The sequence below is a fragment of the Metopolophium dirhodum genome, chromosome 6 (genome assembly GCF_019925205.1).
Source record: "Metopolophium dirhodum isolate CAU chromosome 6, ASM1992520v1, whole genome shotgun sequence".
In the NCBI taxonomy this organism is placed as follows: domain Eukaryota; kingdom Metazoa; phylum Arthropoda; class Insecta; order Hemiptera; family Aphididae; genus Metopolophium; species Metopolophium dirhodum.
The window spans coordinates 23,217,099-23,238,105 of NC_083565.1; the positions used below are offsets into that span (position 1 = coordinate 23,217,099).

The following is a 21,007-nucleotide window of genomic DNA, read 5'->3' on the forward strand; positions in this document are numbered from 1 at the left end:
TTTTCAACTGCTATTGTAACAATATATCAGGAACCTTGCATTAAATTTTCACGCTTTTTTTTCCTACAAATAAAATTTTATTGATATTTATAGAAAAAAAAACTAAAAAAAATGGAAACTGATCAAATGTCCGTAAAAAGCTCAATATAAGTCAAAATATTTGGAAAATGTCATGGTGTATAGAAAATGCTAATATAAACATTCAGTCAAAATTTCATATACCTACGGTCAATTGTTTTAGAGTTAACCAAAATCGATTTTCTCAAAAACAAATTTTGCGGAAAAATCCCCGTTTTTCATTTATTTTTCTTTTGTTTCTCATATCACTTTTGAAAACTACTGTTAAATTTTTACTTTTGACCCCCCAAAAAACCAACTAGATTCACTTTCCTATCAAAAAAGTTACTGTTGATGAAAATCCAAGCACTTTTACTGTCTTAAAAGGTGATGACAGACACACGTCACACATCATAAAAAAATGAACATCATAAGCTGACTGACCGTCTTTGCTCAGAACAGTTTTTCTTATACAATTATATTATATCATTGAATTCAAATTTAACACCATCTATAACAGTGACCCACTTACTGTACAGCAGAGCGACACCCACTTGGCCACCTTTTTAAGATTAATTATATAATTCCACTAATATCTAAACTCAAAATTCACATTTTTTATAAATAGTTATTAGGTACACTTAACTAGAGTTATCATATTGTAGTCCTGTTTCTCATCTTTTATAAAAATGATAGGTTAATTATGTTGAGGTTTCAAAATTTTTTATATGGTTAATTTATTTCATTAAAAATAAAAATAGAATACATTTCTTTCTTTTTTTGTACAATATGGAATTGTGATATCAAATATTTAAATTGGTAGCATTTTTGGTTCGATTAGAATTTCATTGACAGCACAAAATGATGGTTGTTTAACTGCAAATAAGACAGCATCTGCGATATTTGATGGGTCGAGTATTTCATTATTAGAGCTGCAGTCATATCGCTTTAAAGCCTAAATTTATAAAATAATATCATTATTGTATCAAAATAATACAGGAAACTATTTTACCTCATAATCACTAGTTCTATTTATTAATTCAGTTTTAACATCTCCAGGTTGAATGCAGGTGACTTTTATGTTGTGCTCAGTCATCTCAGTTCTTAGTGCACTAGCTATGCCCTCCATGAAAAATTTTGTTCCTGAGTATACCCCTAAACCTGGAAATGACTTTAAAATTTCATTCATTTTTTGATTTATATATAAAACTACCAATGCAAGTTCTGAGTTCACTACTTACTCTTCGACCAGCGTTTGATGTTATGTTTACAACATGGCCAGAATTTCTTAATGTCATGGTAGGAAGAACAGCTCCAAGACAATTTAACATACCATTACAATTCACTCGTACCATTTCATCCCATTCGTCTAATTTACATTTATCAAATGTTGTAAAAAACATTACTCCTGCATTTATAATCATTATATCAATTGGGCCGATTGATTCTTCAACATTTCTAACCACTGTTCTTACCTATATATTATTTATATATTATATATAACAGCTATAACATCAGCTTATAAAGCAATATATAAACTAAATAATTAAATTTACATTAATCGGATTAGTAACATCCATTTCATATGGAAAAACAGTGTTTTTGTTAGTCACACCTAATGAATATATCTTCTTTTTTAATTCCATCAGAAGATGAATTCGTCTTCCTGTTGGAATCACTATGGCTCCAGCTAATGCCAGGCTTTTAGTTATTTCGTAACCGATTCCTGAAGAAGCTCCAGTAATAAATACAATTTTTGACTTTAAAGGCAATGACTGTGTTAGTAATGATTTCTCTGAACCTAAAAAAAATCAGGTATATTGTGTCAATCATATCATACATTAGGTTATTCGTATGGACTAAGATAGAATAAACAGGAAACAAGAGCTTATCAACGGGATACTTAAAATTTTACAAGAGATGTGTATGGGTGTATCATCTCAATATGTACAGACAGCTACAGGCAAACCAGCTACTAACAACTAGGTATATAATGAATAGAATGTAGCATTGTAGCTATCCTATACACTCCTCCCACTACACGTCACACTTGATCTTTAAGAGGCTGCCTCCCAGTCATTCGCTTGACATGTAGTTTCTAGTTAATTAGAAACCATAATAACTGGTTTTTAGTCATATTAATATAGTAAACTTAATTTGAATAAATTATATTTTTTATAAATAGCTCCATATTATGAAGGGTAAGTTCAACATATTATAAATATTTAGTCATTAAAATATGAAATAATTTAATTTAAATTTGAAATACTTAAAATATATTTACCAATTTTTTTAAAAAATACATAATTATAACATGAGAAATTCAGAATAGATAAATTTAAAATACAAATTGTTGTAGTGTCATCTACATTAAGTAAGTACTTAACTAATATAGAATGTAAATATTAATTATTAACTATTTTTTAATCCAGATAAAAGATTTAAAATATTTTTTATTATAAAATCATCCTCCATTGTTAATACTATAAATTTAAATTACCTTTGGTAATGGCCATTTGTGGAATTAAATTCAAATTGGCTAATGTTTTTAATATTCTATGGCATTCATTACTGTCTAAATTTGGATACTTTAAATTGGCAGAAGCTAAATACGATTCAACATTTATTTTTTTCACTGTTGATTGATTCTCTAAATAATTATTATCTTCTACAGTAGAATTTAATAAATAAGTAAGTGAAGCTAATTGAGGTTGAAGAATTGAATTTTTTTCAATTATTTCTGTCCATTTTTTGTAAGATACACATTCTAAACTGTATCCAACGTCCTTCATTACTTCCCATAAATGTCTATGAAAATACCAATAATATATTATTTATATAATTACCATTTATCATTTAAAAACATAATACCTACTTTGAGTTCAATGTGTCATTAACTAAATGGTAGATTTTTCCTGATGAGTCATTTATATTCTGTGTCAGTTCCACAATAGTATTTGCAACAAAATCAACAGGTGTTAGTTCAATCTGTAAAAATTTTGCATATTAATAAATTGTTTATTTTATAATTTATCTTCTTATATCATAATAATATGTTAATACCATATGCTTATTATAATACTTACCTCCCAGCTTATGTCAGGATATACATTTGTATATAATACACCCTGTATTATAAATAAAGTAAAATCTGCTAAGTTCCAGCTAGATACCAATCTACTTCCACTTATGTTTCCACATCTAAATATTGATGCAGGTAATCCTTTTCTAATAGCATTCAAAATTAATTGTTCAGCCAGCCACTTAGTTTGCCCATAACCATTTTTGAGCAATGGTGCCCAGTTTTCAGGGTTATCATTCTCTGAAATATCTTTAAGCCCTTGAGGAAATACAGCTGATGAGCTAAAAATGTGGCAGATAAACATTTTTTCATGTTTATATATTATATTATAATTTTTAGCATTATTATAAATATTGTGGTTATTTACATATGGCTTATTATTAATGTTTTAAACTTTTGTATAATCTTACTATTGTTTTTTTAATATTTGTTGTCAACGGTAAAATGTGTCTTATGTATTTTATTAAAATAAGTAGTTTCTATTACAAATAAATAATAATACTCAGTTCAATCAATGAAACTTTATTTCATCGACTTGTTATTTAGTTGCAGCATTCAAGTACACTATACTAGTTTTAATACTCATAATGTTCATACAAGACAGTGTTTTTAAAAAGGTTTATTATAGTTTAAAGTGTTATAGTATGTATATCTGTGTAGCAAAGTATAGCTGGGGTACTCAGTAACATATAGAGTATAGGCAAAAGCTATAATATAAATTTATAATATTTCCATAGAATGATCTGAATCTAATACAAAATAAGCTGTTTAAATTTTGTTTTTAATTTTAATTATCTCTGAGGGTGAATTAAGAATAAATAAATAATACAAAACCCATTGTATTTATTAATTGAAAATTATTTTTAAATTGTTAAACAATAAAAAATCAATAAAAGTCTTAATTATTGACCATTTTTTACTAACCTAATATAATGCAATGGTTTAATTTTACCATCCATACAAAATTGTATTATATTTTTGGTACCTATGACATTATTTGTATACAATGCTTCAAATGGATATAATAAATTAACCTGAGCAGCTGCATGTATAACATAATCAATATCAAAACATATTGCTTCATAGTCATCATCTGACATTCCAAAATGTACTAAAGACACATCACCTAAAACATAGTTAAACTGTTAAAATAATTTATAAATATAATATATTATTATAGATGGAACAAGGTTACTCCAACTTTATACATAATTTAGAATTTTAACTTAAATTAGAACCTACTATACCTAGTAGGGATGGGCATGAAATCCGAATATCTGAATTATCCGAATATCCGGATATCCAAATCCGGATTTGAATCAAATTCTTATCCGGATTTCCCGAATTATCCGGATTATCCGGATTTATGGATTTGCTTTTTTATGTGACTTCAGACTTACAAATATTTTTAATGTATGGTAAAATAAATTATTTTATTATAATGAAAATTTAACAAAATGTTATATTATATCAAAGTTCGTATCATAAAAATCGTTCGAAATGTATACATTCCAAATAGATAAGTATAGTGTATACCCAATTAATTAATCTTTACTGCATAACCTTCGGATGGTTATTGAAAAAGGTTTTTTGAAGATAAGTTAAATTTATCTTACAACAATAATTGTTATCGATATAATTGTTTACTCGGACATGTTCTTTTACAATTATCAAATAAAAATTATCGAAAAATATCAAGTGGAGAGTGGAGACATATTTGTAGGAATAGTATTTCTGTTGCATCAAACGTGTTAACATTGAATAATTGTACTATAATGCCTCCAAGTAAAATTTGGAATTTTTTTACGCGTGGCGAATCAAATAAAACTGCTATATGTTCTGTATGCAACGACGTTTTAAAAAATATGGGATCTACATCTATTTTATGGTCGCATTATAATCGGTGGCATAAGCCCACTGCAAACGAAATTAATGAAGAACAGCACGCTAAAGAACATACAGGGTAAGCATGTTATTAATACTACACTGTTTGTGCTTTAATTAGTTATTAAAGTGAGAACTTTATTGCGCTATAATATGCGCTATATGCGCTTAATTGGGGACCTATTTCGTTGAACGTCCGCGTAAATAAATATATAATTGGTTGCTATTGGTTAATCTGGCACGTTTGTTGATTTCTATTATTATTTTTTGTCAATATACATATTTATGTATATAAATGAATGTCTGTGCGTAGATTAGACCTCTGGTAAGAAGATAGGCTAATTTAAAGAGTGTTAAATTTGGTTTTTTTCATTGTATTTTAGTACGGTTAGGTTAGTTTAGGATTTTGTATTATTTAATTATATTAATCCAACTTAGGCGGAATTAAGTAAAAATAACAAACTTGGTAATACTTTGATACTTTACTGTTAAATCATACACTTAGGTACGTACAAACAGTACGGGGTCCGCGATCTACCGCAGATAGATTGCCTAATGTTCTACCTAATGTAGAACCTGCACGAGCTATTGAAAGTGTTACCATTGTATTAGTAGAAAATAATTAATTTTAAGATGACATATATGTATATTTGATTGTTATATTGTAATAATATTTTGCATTTATCATACCATGTCATCATAATATCTAACCTGAAAATATAGTTCTCACTTTTACGGTACGTCTCGCGACGCTCCCATTTTTTATTTAATTTTAATTATTGAATAATTGTTATTACACTAGATTAAAAATCCCAAAATATTTTTTTGTAGAGAAATTGATAGTAATGAGAGCAATAGCGATAATGAACAAATAGCTTCAACATCTTCAACTTTCATTTCTTCTCAGTCAACTTCCTCATCATCAATCAGCCCTGCTTTGAAACGTAAAAAGCACTACCATAACGATAACATTTGTAAAAGAAATTCAAGACCATTAGATAAAAATCGATGTGAAATTATTACGCAAAGTATTTGCAAAATGATAATTGTTGATATGTTACCATTTAGTACAGTTGAAAATAAAGGTTTTCGTTCATTAATTTCAACAATTGAGCCACTTTATACTATTCCATCGCGAAAAAGCATTACTACACGTATTGAAAAAATGTATATAGATAAATCACAAAGTATCAGAAATATCATAGAAAACATTAATTATATTTCTTTAACAACTGATGGTTGGACATCAACAGCAATTGATTCATATTTAACATTTACTGCTCATTATTTTGATGATAATTGGAAATTGTATAGTGTAACTCTTTCAATTGAAGAAATACAAGAAAGTCATACGGCTGAAAATTTAAAAGACAGTATTATGAATGTTATTGAGTCTTGGAATTTAAATAATAAAATAACGGGAATTAGTCATGATAATGCTGCAAACATTTCAAATGCTGTAAAACTATTTTACGATCAAGATATTTATTCAAATCGTTGTGCTGCTCATACACTACAATTAGCTGTGAAAAAATGTTTAGATTTAAATACATGTCGTCCTTTATTAAAAACCGCATCAAAAATTGTTGCTAGTTTTCGACAATCTTCTAAAAGAACATATGCCTTAGAAAATTATTTAGCTGAGAAAGAGTGCAAAAAACTTAATCTTGTACAAAGTTGCCCTACACGTTGGAATTCTACTCTAGGTATGTTAGAACGATTGTTGGAACTTCGTTCAGCTGTAGTTGTCATTATGTCTGATCGGACACTTTTTAATAGTAAGATCGCGAAAGATCAAGAATTACTAGAAGAAGACTGGGAAAAAATAGAAATACTTGTTACTTTATTGAAACCATTAAAAACAGCAACAACAGTTTTATGTGCTGATCAAAATGTCACTATATCAATGGTAAGTTGATTAAAAATTATAAGTATAAATTAATATTCAACAATAATTATTATTTTGTAAATATCATAAAATTGTTGTGTTTATTTTCAGGTTTTACCAATTGTTAAAAGTCTTATTGTAAAACATTATAAACCCAATAATCTAGATAGTAGGTTTTCAACTCTATTCAAAGAGACCATTATTCACGAATTATCAACACGTTTTTCTGTACAAATTGATGTTGACAACGATTGCGAAAGAGAAATTAGTATCACTCAAATGGCTAGCATACTTGATCCTAGATACAAAAATATGTCATTTGAATCTTCCGAAAATATTAAAAATCGTATTAAACAAATAGTACGTTCAAAAATGGTTTTGTTAAGCAGAAATACTGATGTACGTATACCTACAGAAAAACGCACAGCACTTGATGAATTACTTGAAGAAGAACCAAATAATGATACTGACGAGTTTTCAAGGTATATGGCGGAATTTCAAATAAATCATAATGCAGATCCATGTGCATGGTGGAAAGATCATGAAAACATTTATCCAACGTTAGCCGTATTAGCTAAACAAATATTATGTATACCAGCATCTTCTGCTTCATCAGAGAGAGTTTTTTCAACAGCCGGTAATATATTATCCCCAAAACGTAATAGAATTACACCATGCCATTTGTCAGCCTTAGTTTTTTTAAAACAAAATAATAATTTTTAATTAAAAAAAATAATTTAAGTAATATGCATGAATATGTTTACTGTTTTGTATGAATTATTGTTGTATTATTAATATATATTATTTACCTAGTGAGATTAAATATAATTTTTGCTATGTTATAAAGTATTTATTTTGTTATTTTGATTTTTGTTAGATATTATTTAATAATTATTATATAAAATGTTATGTTACATTATTTTACATTTTTTTTTTAGTATAAAAAAATAATAATTAATTTTTACAAATAAAAATGTGCTTAAAAATTTCAATAAAACCATTTACATAATTAAGTAATTGTTTTTATTACAGCTAAGCGCAAAACATCACTAGTACTTAAAATGTGTTCGAAATTTTGTATACCCATGTCTGAAAATTATATTATAGAATTAAAATATTATTATTATATAAAAATGAGTCATTGAACAGCAAAATCGAGTTGAATAATCCGGATACTCCGGATAATCCGTGAAATCCGGATTTTCTAAATCCGGATTTGACAAATCCGAATAATTCGGATTTTTGAAATCCGGATATGCCCACCACTAATACCTAGTTAAAAAATATGTACAGTTAATACATAAGTACATAACAATATTAATTACTTATAACTATTATAAAATAGTTCTTTATAATTTATTGTACTTATCAATAGTAATTAACTATTATATAGTTAAGTATATTATGTATTTATGTCACTAACTCACAACATAATCCTACCTATTAAATAAATAAATTAAAATCTTTTCTTTAGTTCATTAATTACAATATGTTATTATTTATTTGTTTTTTTAAATTAACTTTACATAATAGAGTATCTTCAAAGTTGTTATAGCTCATACGCATCTTATTTTAGAACAAATGTCACTTTCAACACTAAATAATCGATCTACAAAAGCTGTGTTTTATTTAATAAAAATATTCTTGACTAACGTCATCGAGTTTAAAACTGTGAGATCAGATGTATAAGGAGTTTTCATAAATCGTTCAATTTCTGGATATGGTTCTTCAACAACTTCATCATCAAAGAAAAATTTGTTTTTACATGGATATAATATTTTTAGTTTCCTATTTTCAATTTGCAATAGGTAGGTACTATAAATAAATAATTATAAATAATTTGTCACTGTAACGCGTTATACTATAGAAATTACCTATCAAAAGTAATTTCCATTACCTTTTTGTCACTTGGAAATAATTCTAGTGAAATTACGTAATGTGTAACAAATGAAGTAACAAAGTTATTGCCTAGACTGGCTGTATGTCTATTGTATGGATTATCATTTATATTTTAGAGGCAGTATTTAGAGTGGGAAGAACAAAACCGACCCTGGGAAAAATTATATCCGAATCCAGCATTGCTTATGATGTATTATTTGTCAATTATAAGTTAATTCCTATATTTATCAACAATTGTAATAGCCCTTGATAGTTTGATTAACGTTAGGGTTAGTTAACTCAAATTATATCTACTCCCTAATGACTATATTATAACTATTCATTTTGTTTTAGGTATACCTACTATAATAATTTTATCATTTTATTATTATAATATCTTTAAATGATCTCATTACTATTAGTTACAATAAATACTACCTAATTAATATTTATTATATCCCTATTCTGTACTATTATGTATACCTACCCTAATGCCCAATTAAATATAGGTATGATTAAATTATCATGTAAGTATGTAACTGTTGAGCTATAATAATTAATGGTTAAAAGCTAATAATAAAAAAAAGATTTTATCTGAGTATAAGTAGAAATTTAGTATGCACCTAGGTGGCCAATCCCCACACATTAAGTTTTGGCTATGTACTAAATGTTTTTGCGGTCCCTATACAAAACTTTCAATAATAAAATACAACCCATTACAAGCGATACAGGTGTCCTATGGTAATTTTTTAGTAATCAATGATTAACCCGCAGCTTAAAATAGCAAAATGTCAAAAAAATTGTGTATAAAATAAGTATACCTATCAACATTTCAATAATTCCAAATTAATTTCAACGGGCCCCTAAAATAGCCAGGCTCCTGTACTCCAGGTTCAACAAACTTCCCCAACTAGTGGGGGCCCTGCATGTACCTATAGTATCTTTCACAAATCTTTAATTTAAAATGTATATTGTTAGGTACCTTTTAAGACAACAACTTTAGAATAAAATGGGCCACTTGAAGAACCGACACTTATATTATACCGTTTCATTGTCTGCTCAAGCTTTTCCAAAGGTTTGTATTCTGCAGAATCCCTTATCAAACAAAATATGTTTACCTAGAAAAAACATATTTTATTTAATAGGTAGTTATAAAAATAGAGGAATAAATATTAGTATATAGATAATAATTACTTGAGTTTGCAATAACTTTTGCAAAATAAACGCACCGACAAATCCCGTTGCCCCAGTAAGGAGTACATTACCATTAGTGAATTTATTTTTATTTAGATTTACAGCTCTCCAAAACCATCTAATCATTTTATCTGAACTAGAAATGTACATAATGTTTGTTATGAAATGTTATTACTTTATAAGATACTTATATCTAATCAAGAATCTATATCCATTACATAGTAGAGTCATCAACAAGATTATTTAGTTCCTCCATCAAGTTAATTTCATGTGATGCAGATGACATGTTTTGATCTAATAACGATGCCATTGCTTTAACATTGGGATTTAGAAATAGATCATGTACACGGAATTGAGTTCCAAATGTACAATTTAATTCGCCGATTACACTAGCTGCTAATAATGAATGCCTAAAATTAAAAATATTCATAAATTATAATATAGTATTATTGTTGGAATAAAATAATAAATGTATTGCCTAGTAGGTACCTACTAATAATCTTTTTCCATGAATAGTAGGAATATACTTATGTCCTATATATGTCAGTATGTCCTAAAATAAGTAGATTTTATAATCTTTACACACTCGAGAATGGGATGGAGTCATGGAGATTAGAGAGTAAAGACAGTGGCATTTGCTATGTTGTACTTTGTAAAACGGAGACAACAAACGCATGAGTAGCGGAGTTATAGTTGCTTATATTATAGTCTATAGATTTTACAATTAAAATATGCCGTATGGATACCACTAGATAGTAGATACGACACTAGGTACCTTCTATCTGGTACCTATCTTCCTAAACGTGAACTACATAATATAGATAAACTTGATAAAATGTTTTTTTTTTCAATTTGTAGGATATAGTCAAAAGAATAATTAGTGGTCATAAGACGATCCAAGGGGGCTTAACCTCTTTAATATTGTGCCACTATAATACAGAGATATCATAATTAAAAATAGGTACTTACGTAGCCACGTAGGTATTCAAAAATTAGCTTCCTAGCCTGTCATGGTTGTTAGATAAATTGTAAAATACAAGTATTTTATATGTTGGTGTATTCATTTTACTTTATTGTAGTCGATCAACGAAAAGAAACTTGGCATTTCTGCACATTGATTAATAATTTGTAAGTTTGTCGAGAATTTAAAATAGGTAATATATGTTTTTCACGTGATAACAATACCACAAAATTAACACATTTGAAACTTAAATTTTGATGTTGTGTATTTTGTATATAGATGTTCAAGCTATATTCTTGTACAGTAGTACTAGGTAGTGTACAAAATATATTAAATAGTGTTACTCTAATAGATTATTTTCCACTTACCCGCCATTCTCGAAAAAATTGTCTTCAACATCAAGACTGTAGGTTTTTAGGGCCTTACAAAATATGGTAGCCACTGTTTTTTCAGTTTGCGTTTTAAAGTTTTCAACTAAAATACCATTTACTTCATCCAAGATAATTTTCGGCAAAACTGACTTATCCAATTTACCAGAAGCTTCCACAACTGGCAATCTACAATTAAGTTATAATTAAAAATCACTTTATACTATTTAATTTTGTTATAAGTTATAACTTATGTACCTCCCTAGTCCCTAGCTAATATAATTATTTATGTTAATGTAATATTTTAATATTTAAAAGTAGGTATTCTATAATTATTAAATATTAATTAATAACAATATTATAGGTAGGTATTTAATACTAAAGACGAATTAAGAATATGACCATGACAAAATAAACATCATGAAATATTATGCATATCCATATAGGTAACATTGATAAGTGATAATCAAATGTAATCGTTTAGTACTTAGATAATATTGTTTATCGTTTTCGTTAATGCATAAAGTTTTGATTGAAAATTATTTTGGTTTTATTTTACCATACCGTCCATACCCACGAGTTTAAGACACGCCTAAAAGTGTACACTAAAAAAAACTTGTTAAAATTACCTACCTAACAATATTATAAACCAATAATCATCTTTAATAAATGATTTTTAAACTATTGCTTATTATTTATAAAAATAATAAAATAATAGCAATTGGCACGAGTTACCCATATATTATATTTTATATACAAACCTATCCAAAAAGAAGAAAAATGGCGGAACCATGTAAAATGGTAATTTAAGCTTCAATCTTTGTTTTAATGATGATGCCGATAAGTTTGCTTCAGCTTCTAATACAACGTATCCTATTAAATACTTGTCAGTGCCTTCTTCTCCAATGGATAAAACACACACGGAATTTACTTCTGGCTCACTTAAAATAGTAGCTTCGATAGCCTATACAAATAAATTATGTAAACTAATTATTAATTTATATATTATAAAGCGTTAAGTGACTACAGTCTATAACGATAGATATTAAATATCTAAATATATAAGAAATTTTCTTTAGATTTATTGGACAATAATTATCGCCTATATCATGGTTAAACAACAAAAGCATCATAACAATTTTTTTGGAGAAAGAACTTCAATAGATTTTGTTTTATATTTTATGACGTATAATCATTGTTATATTTATATCAATATCTATATAGTCGTTGAATGCATGATGACAGTTTATAATTTATATGCTAGGTATATACTAACCTGTAGTTCAACAGTATAGCCTCTAATTTTAACCATAGTATCACATCGTCCACAAATCTCTAAACTTCCATCAGTTCTTAAATAACCCCAATCGCCGGTTTTGTATAACCGATCACCAAATTCTTTTGGTACTGTACTGGGTCGTTTAATAAATTTCAAAGTGGTTAATTCTAGGCGATTTAAATATCCGATTGCAAGTGTTGGTCCTCCGACGTAAATCTATATACAATTAAACAAGATGAATTATATTTAAGTGGTTAATATTTGTCTACGTGTACTTGAAAAAGTAATAAAAAACATTATTCAACATTATACAAAATATAATTTTACCTCGCCTGATATTCCTATACTTTTTACATCGTATTCGTTGTCCATTATTAATACATGAACACCAGGCAAAGGTGCACCGACGGTAGAAAATTTGCTTTGTTCTAAGTCACTTGCTTTTGAAACATCTATATACAATTTTAAATAATAAATAACAGGTAGGTAAAAATAATTAATTAATTAATTATTTACCAGCACAAGTCACGTCATGGCATTCAGACACACTATAAAAATTAAACATTTTGACCCACGGAACAATTTTTTCCATTCTGTCTCTTAAAGATGATGTCATTACTTCCCCACATATCCAAATTTGTCTGATAAATATGCAATAAATAAATAAAACTTTTAATTTACAAAAAATTTATCTAAAGAAACATTTTAATATAATGAGTACCTATTAAATAGTATGGTCTATTAATATCGTATTAAATATTTTACTTAAGTGTTTGGAATCCTTCGGGTACATTTATACCCTTGTAATCTAGGACTGATTGTAAAAGGGATGGTGTGAATAACATTCTTGTTATTTTATTTTTCCGTAGAAACTCCAATAATCTTGGAGGATCATAAATAGCATCATCAGGAATTATATACATAGGAAGTCCTATAAATATATGCGTATATAATAAATTATAATATATTATAGTCAACCATCAACATATGTTATAGTATACACATTACACAGTTATTAAAAACAAACATAAAATATATAATATTGAATTCAGAAATTCTATATATAATCTATATACATATATGTATATATATATTATATATAAGCCAAATACCACTCACTCACTCATTCATTCATCGCTAAATCTCAAAAACTACAAAACGTACGAACTTGAAATTTGGAATAGTGGTTCCTCTAATGATAGATGTGCAATGAGAAAGGATTTTCCGATATTCACATTTTAAACAGGTGATCAAACAGGGATCTTGAGATCCACGGTGGAAATTGAAATTTTTTTTATAAATGCCAAATGGTTGGCATTGGTTACTAGGGCAGTCAGCAGTCAGCAGATCAATTACAATCATGCAACTAATTGTCATGCTTATGGCATTGAATGAAGAAACTATAACTTAAAACCAAATGTATGTGGATGGCTTATATACTCAAAAACTACTCAATTGAATTTGACGAAAATCTCAGGGATTCTTTATGGTTATGTCAGAACATTTTAAAGGGTAAGTAGTTTAAGCCACGTTAAAAATATATTAAGTGTTAAATCCAATCCACGACTTGCGATTGCCCATCTAGGTTGAATTATTTCACAAATCTAGGTACACTGACGCCGATTTGTCCGTGAACCGAGGTAAAACTGAGATACACTTAAACCAAGATACACCTATACTATTAAGGATTTGCCACAAAAAAACTACACAAGGCCGAAACCAGGATATTCAGATAGGTGGTATTATATATAAAATATAAAAAATATAACTATTTCATTAGTAAGCTAATTTTTAAAACTTATAAAATTATTCAGAGTATACTAACATGACAAAAAAAATATATTTGCTCTTTATGCTTTATATTATAAAGTTTATAAAATACTTGTTTATAAATGTATTATATTTAAAAATATTTAATTGGAAATATGCATTTACATTTTACAATTTAGACCTAGGTAATTATAATAATAACATAGCTATAGTAATAAATAATAATACTTAATACAACCTAGCTGTTTAATGATTAATATTTATTATTATATTATTTTTTTTTTTTAGTAGTTTAAATATGTTTCAGCATATCGAGTGCTACCTATTAGTTATTATAACTATTATTATACAATTATATTAACAATATTAATAATATGATAGCTGACTAAGGTCTAAGGTTAATACTATGAATGATAATAATATTATTATATTGTTTAATGATAGTGTTAATAACTCACAAATAAGTTATTATAGTAAGAATAGGTAATAGTAATTATTTTATTGATCTTAATCGTCTGATGAAAATATTATTATTTAAAAATACCACCAATCTATACCATTTAATTAGTATAAAAGTACCGCCAATATATGCTATTTAATTAATATAAAAGTGTATTTACCTTTGAGTAATGGTCTGATCATTTCCCATATGAAAAATACGTTACAAGCTTCTCTGTCATCAGCCACGTAAGGATACGCTTTATGTCTCCATGTAAATGAATATACAGCCCCACGATGAGGACATTGAATACCTTTACAATTTAATTTTACATTTTTAAATAGTATATAAGGAAATGACTATTTATAGTACTTAGTGAAGACTAGTAAAAAAAGTAGTTCACCACATTTTCATTTCGTAGCAAAACTGTTTTCAAAAATATTAGGTAAATATAACCAACTACCACATTTACTAAAGAAATGTAATCTAGTAGTTTTTTTAGATTCAGAGTGGAACGATGAATGTATTGATTTTACAATGATGTGTGTTTTTTATTTATTTTTTTAATATTGTGTCTGTCATCACGGTTTGGGGCAGTAAAACTGCATTGATTTTCTTCAACAGTATCTTGTTCGATGGGAAAATGAATGTAGTTGGTGCATTGAGAAGATCAAAATTTAAAATTCCCAATAGTTTTCAAAAGCACCAGGAAAAACAACATAAAAATTAAGGAAATACGGGAATTTTTTCGCAAAAACGGTTTTCAACAAATCGATATTGATTTTTGGTGCAACTTTAAAACAAATGAACGTATATACATGTAATTTTCACTGGTTGTTTATATTCGCATTTTCTATACACGATGTAGGTTTCAAAATATTTTGAATTGTTTTGAACTGTTTAGGGATATTTTCATTTTCCAATTTTATTAGTTTTTATTTCTATGGATGTTAATAAAACTTTATTTGTTGAGTAAAAATGTTTGAAAATTTAATACAACGCTCCAACTAAATTGTTACAATTATATTTGAAAAATATTAAAAATTCTTAGTCACAGTTTTTTTTATAAGCATTTAAAGTTCAAATCTTGACAAAATACGGAAAAATTACGAAAATTTGCAATTTATTTTGAGTTGAGAATTCATAGAAATTTTTCTTTTTTAATCTAAGATTTGAGAATTCAATACAAGATTATTCATAAGTTTGTCTACCTTTGTCAAAAAAAAAAAAAAATGTCTACAAGCAAATCAAATAAAATTTTTATGAGCGTTTGAAGTTCATATTTTTACAAGATTGGATATTCACCCGATTTCTGATGTAATGGTTTTGTTATTTTATTGTTTTTCAAAAACAAATAACTGTAGATATAAGAAAATTTTACTAAATGTTTATATTTTCATTTTCGTGAACAACATGCAATTTTGAAAATAATTTGACTCGATTTGAGCTGTTTACGGACATTGTCAACTGCAGTTTTACATTTTTTTAGTTTTTTTTTCTATAAATATCAATACAATTTTATTTGTTAGGTAAAAAAGCGTGAAAAGCTTTAATGCAAGGCTCCTGATATATTTTTACAATAGCAGTTGAAAAATATTAAAAATACATAGGCACAATTTTTGTTATAAGCATTTAAAGTTCAAATTCTTACAAAATTTATCAAATTTAAAATTTAATAATTATTTTGTAGTAAAAAATGTATTAAATGTTCAACTTTTATAGCTATAAGGATTGAAAATTTAAAATAAGGTTCCACGTAAATATGTTATGTATAAATTACTTTATTCACCTTAATATCATCAAAGATACTTGGTAATATCATACGCTGACTGACCGTTTTCGCTCAGAATCGTATTTCTTATGCAATAATATTATATTATTGAATTTAAATTTAACACCATCCATTACAGTGACCCACTTGTAACCTACTGTACAGCAGAGCGACATCCACTTGCCCACTTTTTATTATTATTACTTCGATGTATAGAAATTTGCGATTGAGTTATAAGTATTTAAAGTTTAGCTTGACGGTGTGGAGTGATACAGGGATACAATGTAAATAGTGTTGGTCCAGTGATTTACTAAACCACTCGTCAATGCTTTAAATACTTATAAATAATAAACCTCTTTTCCGAAATATGATTTTTATAAATCGAAATACTCCAAATAATAACCTTTTTCGGAATATGAAATTAAAAATGCATTTTGTCATTAAAAAAGGTAAAAATTAACATTAAAAAGCGGGTAAGTGAGTGTCGCTCTAGTTTATGCTCTATATAATATATAAATTAGCTAATAACACTTTCTAGTTTGTATCAAAGTAATTTTTGTATTAATTATATTTAAACCAACTTAAATAGTTTTGTATATGAATTATAAATGCAAAGAACTTAGAGAAAAGATTATTTTTATACTGAAATTATCTAAGATTTGTTATAAAAAAAATCACCATTTACGGACAAACATACCCTTTGGTTTTCCCGTGGTGCCAGATGAGAACACTACTATAGCTAAATCATCCAGTTCATTTGGTTCTTTTTTGAGTAGTGATTTATCCACTGATGTCTTCAAACTATCGTACCAACCATTATCCAAATAAATTAGTTGCTGTTCTTCAAATCGACTTTCAAAGAATTCTTTAGTAAGAATTGCTTTGGGAGTCGAATCCTCTAAAATCGAACGAAGAAGTGGTAATGGATACGATACCTCCAGGATTAAACATGCACCCCCTATAAAGATACGATTTTAGAATATAACTTGTTGATTATTAAACCTTTGCCAATAAATAATATAATAACGTAGGTACCAGCTTTATGAATAGCAATGTAACTAATGGTATATTCAAGACAACGTTCCATCATGATACCAACCGTCGAGTTTTTGGCAACGCCAATGCTCCTCAGTTTGGCGGCCAATAAATCTGTCATTTCATCTAATTCTTTAAACGTCACCTAAAATGAAAAAATAACAGTTCAACTTCATATTAGGTATAATTATATAAACAACTGAACTAACCATTGAGCCGTCAATATTAATTACAGCAACTGCATTTGGGGTAGCGTTTGCTTGAATTTTAAACATCTCGTCGAGACACCCTTGTTCGTCATAATTAGACATATTTACCGAAGGAACTTTTGACATTTTAAAATAGAAAGTTTTATTTTAATAAATAATGATAATAAATGTTTATAAAGATTTAAATTCAACGTTAAATTTATAATATGTGTCGAATGAAATAACCATAATAAACTCTCAACGACGCGCGACGTAGGTACCAATACAACGAATGTATAGTGTATACAAACAAACTGCAGCGTAACCGCACCTAAACGACTAAGCCTACTAATAATCTTGTACACATATATAGGTGCTGTATTATTATGTTTTTATCTATAACCAATTAATATGGAAGTAATATGTATGCTGATATACAAAAAAGTGGCGTGATTTGGTTTGTAATCTTCCTATTATATAAAAAACGATTTATTCACTACCTGTCTACATCTATTTCTATTTTCTACGTCTATTTCTCGTGTAATTGTACCTATTTTATAATATATATGACATATATGTATTAAGTGTTTGAAGTATGTAATGATTTCAGTATTTCACCATATAGTGAAATATTTCACAAAAACGTAAAACATTGAAATTTTTTTTAACACAATGTTTAGTGTTTTAATTTCTAATGTAAGAATTCAGTAGGTATATAATATACATGTATACTATTGTATACCTACTTGTATCATTTAAACATTAAAATATTTAAAAATAAAACCAAATTTATTAAAATACTTAAATATTTCACACATTTGAAATATTTCATTTGTTTAAATTTTATGACATTTTCAAACACTATATATATATGTTACAGTAAATGATGTTAAATGGAAATTAACGTTCTTCACCGGTTATTAACGTTATTTACCAAATACACAGATAATTATCGTTGTAAACCGGATAATCACGTTAATGACTAAATACAAAGGTAATTGTTGTTATAGATCAGATATATGTACGCGATGAATCTCAAATACTACAATTTGAAAAATTATGATTTTTAAAAATAGAAAAAATGCAATATTATTTTATATTTATTTTTACAAGATGTACTCCCATGACATTTACTATTGCATAATATTTCAGCCCCACGGCAGGCACAACGCTTATTATTGCAACCAGTTTTGCAATTGCAACGCTGGTACCCTTGAGGGCCCGAAACCGAACTATTACTAGCTGCTTCCCTCAGTGTCAACTGTCTACCATCTGCTAATTTTATCACATTGTCCATATCTAATAGATTTTCTTCGCAAGCAGCTATTTCTTGGCGTGTGTAATTGTATTTAAGAAAACCATGTTCAGTACCTATAAAATAATTAAAAAATTAATAATTTTAATAACATATTTTTTCATTAAGAATTAACTTACAGAGTTTGTATAAGTCGTGTTCAAGTTGGGTGACAACTGCTAGTATATTTCGTGGAGAACCACGAGCTCTATCAACGTCCGCCACAGTTACACGTACAGTTGTGTCTATTTCAAGTTGAGCAAACTTTTCGTTTGAAAGTTTCATAATTTTCTCTCCTTGTTTTTAAATAAGTGGTAAATACGACGACAGTTGTACATATACTAAGGTTATAATCAATATAAATTTTTGTAAGGTATGATATTTTCAAATGCAACCTCCACCAATATTATAATATGTACCTATAGTAATTGTATACTGTATAGGTCCATATTATCTGTGGCCGATAAAGTTATATTGGTTTACCCAATTAGTACCACAATTAGTTTGGCGATCACCTTATCATTGCTCGTTGAACATTATTTTATAATCAAATAAACATTTCCCAAATCATACGGTTGTTAACATTATTAACTAGAAATTAACGATAATTCCCTCATTCGTAGGTAAATAACGTTAATAACCGGCGAATAACTTTAATTTCCGATATAACATCATTTACCGTAACATATAATATTATGTAGGACTGTAGGTGTGTGTGTGTGTGTGTGTGTGTGTGTGTGTAATGTGTATACACGCAGTTTAACTGGTATTAGAGTATATTACAGAGTTTTGGATATATTTTTTTATTATTAATTAATTGAGTGTTCGCAGTATTGAAAATCCTGATTCATGACGTATATCTTATAACTTAAATTTAAATAAAAAAAGGTGGGCAAGTTGATGCCGCTCTGGTGTACAGTAGGCGCCTAGAAGGGTTGCTGTAACGGATGTGTTAAATAATTTGAATTAAATTATATAACAATTGTATATACGAAAAACGATTCTGAGCGAAGACGGTCTGTTATAATATTACCAAGTATATTTTATGATATTATTCTTACTGAAGTAATTTATTTTAATATTAGACTTAGATTTAGTAATAAGTACAGAAGTACCAAGATTGATCCGAAGATCTTCACCCCAGGACCAAGTATGTGAGACTGTAATAGGTACAGTAGATTGAATTAATTTTTAACAATTGCATTTGAAAACATCATTATGTGTATATAACATAATAATACACTTTAGAGCCTTCAAGTGCCCACGAATATTATTTTTAAATTACAACAAAATAACTGAAATCGTTTTTATTTTTGTTTAGATATCTAATTTCGCTCAATAATTTTGAACTTAAAAATATATTTATAAAAAAAAAACTCCGCCAATATATTTTTTAGATTTTTTGTTACAACTCACTACATTATGAACTTTTTATGAGAAACCTTGTTTTACATTTTCAATCAATAGCTATAAAAATTTAACACTATACATTTCTAACTACAAAATAATTTGAACATTTTTGGGTTTTTATGAATTTTGTCAAAATATTTATAAAGAAAAATCAGGCTATGAATCTTTTATAGTTCTCAACTGCTATTTTTACAAATTATGAGGGTTAACTTTAGTAAACTTATGTATTTCCTTAAAAAAAACTAATCTGTACAACCAAATTTAAATATTTCACATAATATGTTATATTATAAATTTATAACTATAGTATTATACTTATTACCAAATTACATTTTTAATGTATGATTATTATGATGATAAGTTATCATTGATAACATTATAAAATATTCAGACTGACAAACCGTCTCCGCTCAGAATCGTTTTTTGTATACAATGATATTATATTATTATATCATTGAATTCAAATTTAATACAATCCATTATACAGTGACCCAATTTCAACCTACTGT

General features: G+C 27.4%; 3 protein-coding genes across 4 annotated transcripts; 1 reads left to right on the forward strand and 2 right to left on the reverse strand.

Moving 5' to 3' along the window:
- Nucleotides 1-746: 746 nt before the first annotated feature.
- On the reverse strand, nucleotides 747-18,278 carry LOC132946419 (uncharacterized). Of its 2 annotated transcripts, XM_061016413.1 has the most exons (21): nucleotides 17,816-18,256; nucleotides 17,607-17,751; nucleotides 17,269-17,529; nucleotides 14,982-15,113; nucleotides 13,357-13,522; nucleotides 13,108-13,232; nucleotides 12,919-13,043; nucleotides 12,589-12,807; nucleotides 12,074-12,276; nucleotides 11,313-11,501; nucleotides 10,202-10,393; nucleotides 9,984-10,119; nucleotides 9,772-9,907; nucleotides 4,064-4,265; nucleotides 3,144-3,420; nucleotides 2,933-3,045; nucleotides 2,558-2,865; nucleotides 1,614-1,858; nucleotides 1,299-1,532; nucleotides 1,070-1,228; nucleotides 747-1,012 (listed from the first exon to the last, which is right to left on the reverse strand). In XM_061016413.1, the coding sequence occupies exons 1-21, from the start codon at nucleotides 17,939-17,941 to the stop codon at nucleotides 869-871; spliced, it is 3,837 nt and encodes a 1,278-aa protein (XP_060872396.1). In that variant the 5' UTR covers nucleotides 17,942-18,256; the 3' UTR covers nucleotides 747-868. The 2 variants fall into 2 exon arrangements, with proteins under 2 accessions (XP_060872396.1, XP_060872397.1); XM_061016414.1 differs by lacking the exon at nucleotides 747-1,012 and having other exon boundaries at nucleotides 1,079-1,218; nucleotides 17,816-18,278.
- Nucleotides 4,272-7,683, forward strand: LOC132946420 (E3 SUMO-protein ligase ZBED1-like). Its single transcript, XM_061016415.1, has 3 exons — nucleotides 4,272-5,102; nucleotides 5,855-6,932; nucleotides 7,023-7,683. Exons 1-3 carry the CDS (start codon nucleotides 4,915-4,917, stop codon nucleotides 7,632-7,634), a joined length of 1,878 nt encoding a protein of 625 aa, XP_060872398.1. The 5' UTR covers nucleotides 4,272-4,914; the 3' UTR covers nucleotides 7,635-7,683.
- Nucleotides 18,279-18,704: 426 nt separating the features above from the next.
- Nucleotides 18,705-19,407, reverse strand: LOC132946047 (uncharacterized). The gene is made up of 2 exons (XM_061015869.1): nucleotides 19,229-19,407; nucleotides 18,705-19,165 (listed from the first exon to the last, which is right to left on the reverse strand). Exons 1-2 carry the CDS (start codon nucleotides 19,371-19,373, stop codon nucleotides 18,861-18,863), a joined length of 450 nt encoding a protein of 149 aa, XP_060871852.1. The 5' UTR covers nucleotides 19,374-19,407; the 3' UTR covers nucleotides 18,705-18,860.
- Nucleotides 19,408-21,007: the final 1,600 nt, after the last annotated feature.